At 39.6% G+C, this 14,341-nt stretch overlaps 1 protein-coding gene across 3 annotated transcripts in view; it reads left to right on the forward strand.

The window, feature by feature from the left end:
- The window catches only part of Fez2 (fasciculation and elongation protein zeta 2), a 39,022-nt gene that overhangs the window by 11,076 nt on the left and 13,605 nt on the right, over positions 1-14,341 (forward strand). For all 3 annotated transcript variants that reach the window (XR_009584563.1, XM_021655029.2, XM_021655030.2), the window contains exons 3-5: positions 2,182-2,298; positions 4,198-4,339; positions 6,100-6,368. Coding sequence is in view for 2 of the 3 variants with exons in the window: in XM_021655029.2 (XP_021510704.1) it covers positions 2,182-2,298; positions 4,198-4,339; positions 6,100-6,368 (528 nt within the window). In the remaining variant the exon portion in view is untranslated. The remainder of the gene's footprint in view (positions 1-2,181; positions 2,299-4,197; positions 4,340-6,099; positions 6,369-14,341) is intronic.

Raw genomic sequence — 14,341 nt, forward strand, 5'->3', positions numbered from 1 at the left:
GGGTGTTACTAAGTTGCCTAGACTGGCTTTGAACTGACTGGAGATCCTCCTGCCTCAGGCTCTTGCTGGCATTATAGGTCTGTGTTACCATGTCTGCCTAAAACTTGATAATTTAGTTAAATTTATTAGATTTATAATATAATATATAAAATAGATTATATAATATTACTATGTAACAATATGTAATATTATATAGGTATATATTATAATAGACAATATATTATATAAAATGTATTTATAATATGATATATTATAAATATATGAATATATTATATATATTATGGTTGCGTGTTCCATATCTAAAAGTCTTGCTTTAGATTTTAGATTTTTAAAATAATTGGGATATTTGTGGGTACACAGTAAGAGATGGAGGTGGGACCAAGGTGTAAACATAATTACATTTTTGTTTTATATATATATATATATATATATATATATATATATATACATATGTATATATATATATATGTATATATGTATCCTGACAATTTTAGGAGCACTTTTGGTGTACCTGTGTTTTGAGTATAACCTGCCACACTGAAGTCATATGAGCACTTTCCCCCTGGTGACATCATGTTGTTTCTTAAAAGCTTCTGATTTTGGAACATTTGGGTTTTAATGGTTTTTATATTTTACTTAAAAATCTTAGATTACAGTTGCTTGGCTCTTCACATAATATAATAATTGATTAACATATCATTTTAGTGATATACTATGTAATGGCACATTTTCTTCTTCCATAGTCCTTCCTGTCCCCTTCTTTCCCCTCACTCTGTGCTGTACTAATTGTTCTTGGAGAATAGAATTCTAATTTTAGTTCTGTTCACCAACAAAATAGTCATGTGACTATGGGTGAATGATTCATGGCCAGTTAGCTAGACAATCATTCCTTGACTTTGTTGAGTTTCCCCAGGTAGCTTTATTTTTTTTAAAGATTTATTTATTTTTACGTATATGAGTGCTCTATCTGCATGTACACCTGCATGCCAGAAGATCACATTATAGATGGTTGTGAGCCACCATGTGGTTGCCGGGATTTGAACTCAGGACCTCTGGAAGAGCAGACAGTTTTTTTAACAACTAACTGAGCCATCTCTCCAGGCCCCCAGGTAGCTTTTGCAGTTGCTATTGATATACAACTTTCATTTTTCCTAAAGGGGCTGTTGGGTGGCCATAAGAGAGACTGACTAGGTATGATGGAGTACCCCAGCATGGCTACCACTTCTGGGTGGTCAGTCCCCCAGCATGGCCACAGCTTCTGGATGAGCAGTCCCTCAGGCATGGTAACAAGATTAGCACTTCAGCAGCCCTGAGATAAAAAGGAAAAGAGAGAGAAGTTTCTAGAATCTAGAGAGATTAGCTGAGAAGTCTGTTTGACAAGTGCTGTGGCCTTTGGTCCAGAGCCAGAGCTGACAAATGGCATTCTGGCAGTGAGGAAGATAGCAGGATGAACGCCCAGCACTTTCCTTCTCACCTTGCAGTCTCCTGGTGTCCATCAGTGATGTGTAACCCAACTGGAAGCCTTAAGTCAAGGGCATCCTTTGATCTGGTCCATATGGTCATCCTCCTGGGCACAGGGCATGGTAGAAAGTAGGGCTCAGGTGATTGGAGGCTCTCCAGCATAGCTAGGCTTAGAAGTGTTTTAGGAACCTAGAGATATTCTTTCCTCTTTTGGAAGGAGGGATGTGCATCTGGAAGGGCTGAATGTGTCTCATGGACAGGATGTTGGTTACCTTCGCTCTGAGTATTTGAATGCTAGAAAGTAGTCTGTAGAGAGCTTTGTAGCATTTTTAACACATGCCAGTTTGTTAACCATGAATTTGTTGCTACCTTTTATTCACTCCAGTGCCTTATAGTTTGCTGATAAATATTGTATTCTTTTCCTCTATACAAGCATCATTTTCATATTGCTGTTGTCGCCGCTTCCTCTGGGAAAATAGCTCTATGTCCCTGTTAGACCGCAGAGGTGCCTGCAGCACCTTGTCGTTTTACAGTTTGCCCTGCACTGTACCTACAGCTGCTGGAGGAAGAGTGTAACTTGCTGTGTGGCATGGTGCAGGGGCCTACTGACTCCTCCTTTGGAAGGAATAGCACTACTGCACGCACTTTCCACTTTGGCCCAGAACTGTCATTTCTATCAAAAGGACTTAATTTTAAATGAGGGTGCTTTTTTGTTTTTAGATGAGTGATAGCTTGATCTTTGATACCTCAGATGAGGAGGAGCTGAGGGAGCAGTTGGATATGCATTCGATCATCGTCTCCTGTGTCAACGAGGAGCCCCTCTTCACTGCAGACCAGGTAGGGATGTGAAGCAGAGCCTGGGACCGAGAGCTGTGTCTACTGTGGCAGCAAGCCATGCCTGTCAGAATGCCTCGTTTCCTCTAGATGGTGTGCTTAACGCCAGCTTGCCATCGAGTCGTCAATGGGGAGGTAAAACAAGGTATATGCTGTTCAAGGAAGATGATATTTTGTGGATTAGGAAGATTTCCAGGTTAGGCATCATGTGATTATTACAAGTTACTAATGGAGGGTTATTGTTTGAACGAAAAATTTAAAACAACTCAAGAAGTTTCTACTTTTTACAAGGTTATCCAAACATCAGTGAACTGGACTAAATTTGAGTTAGTATTTTTGTTTGTTTTGAGGCAAGGTCTTACTGTATACCCCGGCTGTCCTGGAACTCCCATTGTAGACCAAGGTAGCCTCAGACTCCAGAGACCCACGTGCCTCTGCCTCCTGAGCATTCAAATCAAAGGCATGAGCTGCCGTGCCCACCAGGCCTGGTTTTGTAAAGCCCTGAGTAGGGATCCTTAACAAATAGTAGAAGTGTCTGTTACACACTGGAGAAAGAAGCAAGCATTGTACCTGAGGAGCCCTGCGGTAATGTCAACGCTGTATTCATCTGAAACCAGTCGAGTCAGCCCTGTCATTTTCTGAATACCCCTCCCACCTCTGTGGTGTTGTCAAAGTGTGACGGCAGAACTTCCTGAAATAAAATGTTCCGTGGCTACGTGGGCTGCGAATTCTGTCACATTTTATTTTTAGGCAGGGAAGAGAAGGTCAGTAAGGAGATATGTTAAGGCAAGGTCAGTACGTGGGAAGAATGTCCTTCTGATGTTCCCTGGGTACCTTTGTGGTTGGATTGTTCTAGGCTTGGAAAAAACTGTGGTGCTAAGGAGAAAGGTAGTTCTATTTGTGGAAGGCATGATAAGCCAGAAAGAGGTGTGACCCTGAGCAATCTCAGTCCTCTAGAAATCTGCCTGATACCACATTGCTTCTGTCTTTTAGACTTACAGAAACACATCCTCTAACCTCCTGGAGTAGCTCACTGTACTGTTGACAATCTCTGTTTGGGAAGGCTTCCTTCCTACTTAGCATAGACACTCCTGGATTGACTCACTTTTCCCCAGTTGAAGGGCTACCTGTTTTTAGATTCGTAGGTACTGTCAAATGTGCTCATGGTTTTTTTATATCTTCATTGAATTGTATTTTTAAATTTTTTTCATAATGCTTAAATGGCCTCCCCCCCCCCCCCTTTAAAGTATCAAGTACCTTTCTGCTTTAAAGTTTCTACTTTCTTTTTTACTCTTAAAATCTGGAACCAGACAGGACACAGCGATAAGGCTTGAGTTATACTGTGTATGCAGTAGGTCATGGTTTAAATGCACACGTATTTCAGGAATCATCCTTAGAATTTTTTTTCTGTCTGATTCTGTTTTCTGTAACTTAAAATACCCCTTTGTCTTTCACTGAATTAATAAATGAAATTCTTTTGCTGCTGGAGAGCTAACTTTCTGCTTTATATATGAATGTTTTTTATGCATATTATATTTTGTAAGTCTTATGTCAAAGGTTTGGTTAATGTAAATTATATTTATGTTGAGCACACACATGCATATGGTATATAGTATATTTCCCTTTTTTTTTTTTTACCACCTTTTAACTATAACTTTATGATGTAGTCATAAAAAAATGGCACCATTTTTTTTAAACATGTCAAGATGTGCCAGGGTCTGCTGAATTGTGATAGACATATGGTCAATTCCTTTTGATAAGCTGTGTCCATGTTTACATGTGCTTCCTGCATAATAAGGACTTAACACACCTTGCCTCGTGTAGTCACATGAACACTGTGGCACATTCAGGGCGTTTCTCCTTTAATCTACTCAATTAACAGCAGTATATATGTTTTGGAAGGTTATTGAAGAAATTGAAGAAATGATGCAGGAATCACCAGACCCCGAAGATGATGAGACCCCCACGCAGTCAGACCGGCTCTCCATGCTCTCCCAGGAGATTCAGACTCTTAGGAGGTCCAGCATGAACAGCTATGAAGAGAGTAAGAGACTCCTTACATCAGTGTCTGTGCCTAAATCCAGCACATAATGTCATCACCCCCCGAAAGCTTCCATTTCCTTGGCTCCTCTGGCCGTACAGTTCTGTACGCGTACTTTGGTTCGGGGCTCTGTTCTGGTTTAGTTTCCTATTGGGAGAGTTTTCTGCAGACCAGTAGCTTCAACAGTCTGAATTTATTTCCTGATTGTTCTGGCAGGCCTCAGGTCCAAGGTTAAGGGTTTCTTCCTCCTGAGGCCGCCTCCCCTGCCTGTGGGTGTCACCCTTTCCCTGGCCTTTCTTCTCTACATATCTGTGTCACATTTCATCCTCTTGCCAGACATAGGTGACATTGGACAGAGCACCAGCCTTGTACCTCATTTTAACTTAACTATCTCTGTAAAGGTTTAAAATGCTGCTGCATTTTGTAGTGCTGCGTGTTAAGACTTTAGCAGGCATTTTTGGGAGAGATAGTTTAACCCGTAAAAAGCAAGATAGTATGTATTTATTGAAATAGTGCCTATGTTTACAAATAGTTGTCTTTGATGTAGCTTTGAAGAATTTTAGGAAGTGAAATTTTTTTAGAATTGGATCTGTGTTTGTATACAACCCTGAGCTGTAAATACTGTGTGGTTGGTTGTCATGAGTAGCCTCCCCAGCGTTAGAGTGGCCTGGGACTGGCAGCTGATGCATCTGTGACTATTGCCATGCCTGCTCCACTGCTGGAAAAGACCCCGCTCTGATCTGGGTTCGTATTTATGGCCTGACCAGAGGTTGCAGGCTGAGCTGCCTCACACCATTGGTTTTTATATGGCTTCTTTTTAACCTTGGAAGGTTCTCTGACACACAACCTTTTTTTTCTTTTTCCTCTGTGTTTTGGCCACAACTCTGAAGATAAGCCCTTAGCATTGCTAGAGTCTTGAATTCAAAACCCAGTCCTGATATATGATAAGATATAGAAAGTATGTATTAGTTAGTTAGCACTCCCATAACAAACAATACCTTGGACCTGGTGGCTTAGACAGTAAAATTTACCTTCTCACAGCTCTGTAGGCTAGGTGCTAAAATCGAACTTGCCTTGCAGATGGGGACAGCTATATCCCACCTGGGTTTTCGTGAGGTCATCTTTGTCCTCTCCTTTCTTTCTGTAAGAATAGAGGTTACATTGGATTAAAGTCAATATAAGAAACTCATTTTCACTTGGTGACCTTTCTAAATCCTTCCTCCAGCTCATCCAGTCTCATTGTGAGGTTCAGACATTAGGACTTCAGCAGTGTCCCTGGCTTTCCCATGCTTTGGAATGCTGGGGGAGAGCTGCAGTGACTTCTGTGGTCTGTCCCTTTCATCTTCCTCATCTTCAGCCAGCTTCACGAGAGAGCGTATTGGAGTAAACAAACATTTAGTTTGATCCTTTCAGACCAACTCTTCTCCCAGAACCCTGCTGGTTGCTTCCTCTTCACGCCAGTAGACATTTTCTGTACCCTCCTTTCCTGCTTTTGTGTTTTATTTTTCTTTATACCAGCTTCATTTCAGTCTCAGCTGTAGTACTATTCGTGGGATGCTTGATTTATACACATAACAAATAGTTGAGTTTTCATCTCAGCTGAGTGACTTCACCTGCTCACCTCTGCTCAGAAATTAGTTTCTGAGAAGATCCTAGTCAGTGTCATTGCATAGACTTTGATTTGCTCTTTGGTGTAAAACACCCATTATGCTGCCTTGAAACAGTTGTGTCTTAGTGCTCCTGTACTTTGTTTCTGGCCACAGAAGTGAAAAGGCTGTCGGTGTCTGAGCTAAATGAACTGCTGGAGGAAATCGAGACAGCCATTAAGGAGTACTCTGAAGAGCTGGTGCAGCAGCTGGCCCTGAGAGATGAACTGGAGTTTGAGAAGGAAGTGGAAAACAGCTTTATTTCTGCTCTGATTGAAGTGCAGAACAAGCAGAAAGAACACAAAGAGACAGCCAAGAAGAAGAAGAAGCTCAAAAATGGCAGCTCTCAGAATGGGAGGAATGAGAGAAGTCACATGCCAGGCACAGTAAGTGTGGTTGCAGGAGGCACCCAATGCTGCCCGCAGGTGGCCCCAGCACAGCTGGCCAGTGGTGGGTCTGGCAGGCCACACCTGTGCTGAGTATTGAGCCTCTAACTGGAGCGCCACAGGAACTTTTGGTTAGAACCTGCTGTCCTTAGCTTCGTTAGGAAGGTATTTCTTAGCATGCTGATGGGCTGTCAGGATACCCCAGCACCAGAATGTGCAGGGGCTGAGTCAATGGGAGGAGGAGAAGGGAAAGGAAGGGTGTCTTTAAGCAAAGAGTACTGGCCAGCGGTCACTCCTTATTACATCAGAATGATAATAGCGGTCAGGTATGGTTGGTCAGTATGCTCATGAATGGTTTTATTTTCTTGTTTGTGCTTAGCTCTGGGGGTTATATTGTAAGAAGTGAGGAGGGTCCTTTCGGGGTAGCTGAAAAATATACTGAAACAGGTTCCTACTGACTCATCAGAGGTTGTGGGTGGCAATGGTGTAATATCAGCCTCTTGGCTGTGTATTTAGTAGACCACTGACAGGTGATAACATACTGGAATATTTAAAACCTTAAGCCGTCAAAAAAGGCATTTTGTTTTCTACATGATCCATTTCCCAAAGTGATTTCATTGGTTAAACTTCATCATCATTATCGGTCAGTTCTCTACCATTCTTTCTGTGATCAGTTGAGGTCTTGTATAGTCTCACCCTGACTTCATGTGTGAACAAATGTTGGTTCTTATTTAGAGTAAAAAGGTTGGGTGAAGTGATCCATTTCTCTAAGTTGAACATTTTTGTCAATCACGATATAACACAAACTGTTCACAGACTGGTCCTTTTAGTTGATTAAATCTTGAATAATTTACCAGAGAATGGAATCTTATTGGCAGATGCTGATGGAATCCTAGGAAGAGAATCCAGTTGCTGGGCAGCTGGTCAACAATGATTGGGTAACACATAATCTCACCGCATAGTCCGTCAGCCATGTGGTGAAGAATATGAAGAAATTCACATTTTCCTTAGTGTGATGTCCATTTGTAAAATTTTGGAAAGAATAGAACTTTTAAATTTGCTTTGAAGGATTTGGATGAATTTAGTTTTTAGAAATACCAAATTGATTGAAAGGATGTTTATTTAGTCATTTTTAGTGACTGCACTGAAGAAAAAAGCATTTGTTTGACTATACTGTCCTGGAACATTTATTTAAATTATCAATGATAATATTTTTATCTGCACATAGTCTTTTAATAAAAATATACTTTAAAAATTGCCTATTATGGTAGTGGGATTAAGTGAAATGCTTAGTTGGTAAGTCCTGGCATGGTTGCTAATTTCAGCATAACTGCTGTTAGGGATTATATGCAAATCCTCTATTTATTGGTGTTAACACTTGGTTGAGAAAAACAAACTTATCCCTAGAGGGGTTTAAACACTTCTCTTTGTAATTCCCATATAAATAGGGTTAGCATAGATCCATTGTGTAATTTTGTATAGTGTTTATACCAAGAATTGGATTTAGCAAGACAGCAGGGGGTTATAGTTAAACCTTCATTGGTCTTGAAATAGAGTCATATAAAACTCTATTTTTCATTTTCATAATATTTGAACTCATTAAGTTGCTTCCTGGTGTTGATCTACTATTTGTGTCAAAAATTCAATCAGGACAGTAATGGCATGGCTCAACTCCTAGCATTTGTTTCCTGTGTCTTTATTTTAGCCTCAAATGCCAGAGAAAAACTGTTCCATCTGTAACATAGTCAGTCAGCCTGGGGCTGGTGATTTTGAGGATAGTTATAGGTGGCTGAAAAGAACTCTAAAGTGAGATGGCCATTTGGGTAAACAGATTAGTAGAGGATTAACCATCTCAGATGCTTTATATAACATATGGTTGTGGCACATAACTCACTGAATGGGCCGTCATCAGCCTTACCAACTCAAAAACTGGTACCTCCATACGCACATCACCTGTTTTTCCAGTGACATCACTATTTTCCCTTCCACCAGTGCTTTAGAATCATGGCATTTTAGATGTGGAATTACTTCCTTTTCTTTTCAACAGTGCTTTGGAGCACATATACCCACTTAAAGTTAGTGTAGTAGTATTTTCATAATTGCCACCATGTTTTCTTAGATTCAGGTGATGAGCTCTGATGACATATTTGGGTGGGACTAGATCAGGGTTAAACTCTCCAGCTGTTTTCCTTTGGAATGTTTTGTTTCAAACATTTGCTCAAGAAAAAGCAAATGGGGGAAATGGTAGGTCTGTTCTCTCGAGAATTAGAATATTCATCAGGGCATGAGATTGCATTAAATAGCAAAGGAAATAGTGCGTATCTTATAAAAGTGAAATGTTACCTTGCTTTGAGTTTCAAGTTTTAAAATAGTAATATTATATAGAGAGTAAGGTACAATAGTGTGCATTCATTCGGTAAGTTTGTAGAGTAACTTCTTTGTGCCAGGCACTATTCCAGATGCAGTGGGTACTAAATCAGACCAGGCTTATGCACTGAGCACAGATTCTAGGGGAGAAGAATAATAGAAACAACCAACCAAACAAAAAGAATGAATGGCAATTACAATGGCAGTGGACATAAATGACAAGAAACAGTGCTGAATGAGACGGTGGAGCTGCTGCTGAGCTGTCGTGGACGCAGTGATTACTTCTCTGCTGTGGTCAGGGACTGGCAGAGGCTTCTCAGCCCCTTTCCCACTCTTAGTTTGGAAAGAAGTTTGGAAGAATCTGTCTTCTGGGGAATGTGATTTTTTTTTTGACAGCGGAGGGCTTGATACTTCCTTGTCTTGTTTCGGGCACCTGGAACAGCACAGCGCGGGTGGTAGAGGCTGGCGTGTTTCCTCTGCTTCTCAGGATAGTGCCTTGAGGACCAGGTGATGGGATGCTCCTACATATGTCACTGTACTTTCCTGCACTGGGCCTTCTCTCAGCTATCTCTCCCCCCCTCCCCTTCCTGTTTGTGTTTTAAACTCATCCTTCAAAATCATGGTCAAGCATTGTCTTCCTTTCTTAGAACCTTCCTCAGTGACTCTTCCTTCAACACAGAATTGACTAGACGCCTCCTCTCTTGTGGTTAGTATGATTCCTTTTAATTACTTCTAGCAGCATAGAAATACCAGTCTTGTGTGTATGCGTGTCCATCTTTGATATTTTCTTGAGGATGGAAAATTTAACTTTGCTTTCTTAGTATTTTTACCTCCAGTATAAGGTACCTAGTGCATTTCTGTTGAATAAATAGGAGGTTAAAGATAAAGATATACATTTGTGTCTTGAATCTTTTTGTCAGGTGACAAATCAACAGAGGCTAAGTAAGTAGCATATTAATCAAGGTTCCTGGGCTAAGAACTGTCTTTGAATCCTGGTCCTGCCACTCTAGATATGAGTTTCTGATTAAATGACATACTGTGTCTAAGGTTAGCATATACTGTGAGTAAGTCTTAGTTATTGTATATGATTACCTTTTTATTATACATTCTGTTTAGAGATTTCTTATAGGAATCTGACCTTTATATTGTCAAACCATGATTAGTGCAAGTAGCTTACACAGACTCATGGAAATCAATATAATTTCTAGGTCCAAAACCAGGAAGTTTTAACAAGCTAGGTCTTCACATTGTTAACAATATGAGACCATTTGCCAATCCTTCTTATTCTCAGCACATCAAAAAGTGTATTAACTGGTATAACTTGGAAAGTCTACCTCAATGATGTTTAGGATATTAGCGAGTGGTGACTTACAAGTTCTAGAGAAAACAGGAAACTCGATTGTAAAAAGAATATTATCCTACGTAACTGCTTTTGAGGTTTAGGAAGATGATTGCTTAAAGATGGGGGGGGAGAGCTCAGTGGGAGAAGCTCTTCTTGGATGTGTTTTCTTCCGCAGAGGCATTGCTTTGTTTCAGTGACGCACCTCTTATTATGACTAATGGCCAATTTAGTTTGTCTCTTGCCTTGCAAAAGTATCCCCAGTGATAGTTTTCCATTTAATCTTGAGCAAAGCTGACATTAAGGTAAGAGAAATTTGTTTTCATTTAGATAGTCATTATTAAATCACCCGGAAGTTATTTTAATTAATCCTATTTCTCAGCCTAAAAGGGTTTTTCTGACATATCTACTTGAAACTTTGGCTTTTGTTTGGAAAAATAAAAGTACCAAGGACCATTTATTCCTTTCTTTAATATAGAGTTTTAAAACCGAGCATTTGCTAAGGAAGCAAAGCAAACTGCTACTGCCTCAGGGCCAAATCCATCTTTTGTTTATTTTATAAATAAAGATTTTGTTGGAACACAGCCATATCTCCATTCATTTACATAGCACCTGTGACTGCTTTCATACTATGGAGACAAAGTTAAAGAGTTACAGTGGAGGCTCTCTGGCCAGCAAAGTCCTGAATACTTAGCTATCTGTCCTTTTTACAGAAACAGCTTGCCAGCTCTGGATTTAAATTGAGTATACTTAATTTTAGGGAAGGACTGAAGAGAGAGAGGGCTCAGTAGTTAAGAACATTTATTCTTTTAGAGGATCTGGATCATTTCCAGTACCCTTATCAGTTGGTTCACAACCATCTCTAACTCTAATTTTATGGGCTCTAATGACCTCTTTGGCCACAAAGGCCATTCTGCACATGTAGTGTATATACATACATGCAGACAAAATACTCATACACATAAAATAAAATTAAATCTTTTTTAAAAACTAGAGGGGAAATAGAAACTCAATTTGGGTTTGAATAGACAAAAAGAAAAGCATGTAATTCATATAAAATGTTGCCATGTTCTATTCTAAGGGTTTGTTTGCACTTCTTCAGTAGCCAGAGTTTAGCCTACAAGATGACCATACGTTGACCAATCCATCTTCAAGCCTCACAAGCTCCTGGCCCAACAATAGGCTTTAGTTCTCTGTATGTCTGAGTTAGAAGCTAAGAAAGGGACCTGGCAGGTAGACCAGTTGTCTCTAGTTTGGGAGTGACTAAAAGGGATAAACATGTCGGATGCTCCCTGGGCACAGTGTTTTTCCACACAGTAGTGGAGAAGGTGCCGATTGATTCTCTTCTTTTTAAGCAATTCTCCTTGAAAGGATAAATTTGCCTTGCATCCTCAAATGCAAATGTTAACACATTTTCAACAAGTTTGTTGATAATTGCTAGCATTCCCCTTTTTCCTTTTTCTCTTCCCCCCCGCCTCTTATTATCCCTTATTCCCTCCCTCATCCCTTCCCTCCCCTTCTTCCTTCCCTTTTTTCTTGCTTCCTTGAGATTGAGCCTAGGGCTTCACACATACCAGGCAAGGCCTGTACAGCTAAGCAGTACTCCCAGCTCTGTACTTTCCTTTATTGCAAAGAATATCTCCCAAAATTAGTATTAGCAACATGAAAGGCTATTGTGGCATAGGGAAAACTTGGATGTATAATAATTATTATTTTGGTAAAATGAAACTATGAAGTATTTTATGTGTTGAACATACTTATTTTCAGAAAGGTAGTATTGTGTAGTGAAGTTTTTCCATTAGAGATGGGGCCTTCTGAGCCCTACCCTGCTTCTCAGTAGAACGATGACTGGCTTTGTCTTGTGAAGATCTGTGGTCTTCCCTGACCTCTGACTCTTAAAATCTTTACATTCCCTATTCCAGAATGGTCCCCGAGGCTCGGGTTGGTGTCATATGTCTCATTTGTGGCTGAGCACTGTACTGACACAACCTTCTGTACTTTGCCAGTTGTGAGTTTCTGCCTTTACTGCTATCCGTCCTACAAAGAAGCTTCTCTGGTGAAGTCTCAGAGCCACACTAATCTGCAGGCAGGGAGAGGGGAACTTAGAGGACAGTTAACCAAAGATATGCATTCTCGTTAATCAGCAAATAATTTACAAAAGTGCCAAGATTAATTATTTTACTCTTTACTTTCCAAATAACTCAGTTTACATAAATATCTTGAAAGGATCTTCATATACAAAGTATTACATTATTCCACTTACTTTCTAATTTAGAAAACATTGGTGTCACAACTTTCTGAAAAATGAACTTACAAATAGGCATTTAATATTCAAAACCATTGCAAGTATTTATCTGCTCTAGAATAATTATATTTTCAAACTCAGATATAAGGGTTTTCGAGAAGAAATTTTGGTGGAATTCTTTTAAAATTTTTACAATTCACATTGAAATTATTTGACTTTATAGAAAAAGTTGATATTGAGAATTATAAAAAATTATTTGATACTTTTTTAAAGTAACAAAAAAAAGGTCTTACTTTTACATCTTTATTTATTTGTTTGCTTGTTTTTAGAGACAGGATCTAAGAATGCATGACTCTGGAGCTCTATAGACCAGGCTGGCCTCAAACTCACTGAGATCCTCCTGCCTCTCTCTGCCTCCCATATGCTGGGATCGAAAGTGTATACATTCAGCCCTACTTTTACAGCTTAAGTAGTGTCTGATAACTGAACATTTTTCCTTTGCTATTTTTATACTATTGCTTTTCATTCATTCTTAATACCTTTCTAATGTTTTTTTTTCTTAATTTTAAGAACTTTGCTTTACTAAAAACTAAAGCTACTATTCAATAAATCGGTAGGTGAGAACGCTCAAAACTATCCAATTGAATGTGATTTGTGGGAAATAGTAATTATGTTTGACCTCCTCCTTTTATTTTATGTATATTTTTTGCTTGCATGTATATTTCTGCATGACTTCAGTGTCTGGTGCCCACAGAGGTCAGGAGAGGGTGTCATGGCCACTGGAATTTGAGTTACAGAAGGTTGTGAGCCACCATGTGGGTCCTTGCATTTCAACTCAGGTCCTCTGGAAGAATAGCCAGTGCTTTTAACCACGGAGCCCTCTCTCCAGCCCTATCTCCCCTTTTGAATTCCAGAGTAAAAGAATATTAATAGAGGAAGGGCAAATGAAAATAAGTAAAAAAAAAAAATAGATGAAAAGCTATTTTTATAAATAAAAATAAAATTTTTTAACCTCTTTTCTGACACAGCTTTGATACTGTAAGTTATCTAGTCTTGTGTGGATCGGTTCAAATGAGGCATAAAGCAGACACTCAGGCAGAAACAGAAACAGCACGAGTCTCCTGACCTCCTTCTTAGTTTTGCTTTTACTTGTGTTGGATCTTGTTTGTTGTTGTTGTTTGTGAAATTAGTTGAGCAGGTAAAATGCCTGTGTAGAAAGAGTTGATACTGGGAATTATAGAAAGTAACAAACTCCAACACTGCGCGGTGTCTTACTGCTTTTGAGTTTGTAGGAAGTTTCCAAATTCTCTTTATTGATTAGAAAGACCTTCACAGCTTTAGCTGATTTCTAGATTTTGCTATAGGTCATATCTTCCTGTGGTCTCCAGTCCTTTCGGCTGTGGCCTGCAATCAGGAGGCCAGTGTTTCTCAGTTGTCATCTTATTTATATTTGGACAACTTGATGCAGTTTCTGCTGTTCTGGACAAATGTAGAAGGATATCATGATTTCTTCTGGGAGTGATGACTAAGTGTTATTCTAACCCCCCTCCTTTAAATGAATAGAGTCCAGATTATTTTGATGTTTTCTAAGATCCTTGCTGAATTCTTTCCATGAATTACTTCATTTTAAGCTGCACAACAGCCCCAGAATGCATATTAACAATATTCCTATTGCTGTGTCTTTAATAAGGAAATGTTAGGTCTACAGAGGCCTTAACTCAAGAAGTAGCATGCATGGAGAAAGGAAGTGCAGCATTATCTAGAGGGGGTGGAGAATTCTCTAGAGGTGCAGAGATCTCTAGAGGGAAGAGCCAGGAATGGCTTGGGCTTCCTTCCTTTGAGGCAGGTCAGAGCTGTGGCCTCTTAGTTACACTGTGTTACTCCTGGTTTTGTCTGAAAAAGTTTCCAGAGAATGGATGATTTTGAGACTCTGAATTCATACTCTCGACAAAAAAGGAAATGGTCAAAGGCAACTGAATATTCCAAGAATACTGTGTTCTATGTGGAATAACCCCTTCCTTC

Source organism: Meriones unguiculatus, chromosome 1 (assembly GCF_030254825.1).
Source record: "Meriones unguiculatus strain TT.TT164.6M chromosome 1, Bangor_MerUng_6.1, whole genome shotgun sequence".
NCBI classification, from domain to species: Eukaryota; Metazoa; Chordata; class Mammalia; order Rodentia; family Muridae; genus Meriones; species Meriones unguiculatus.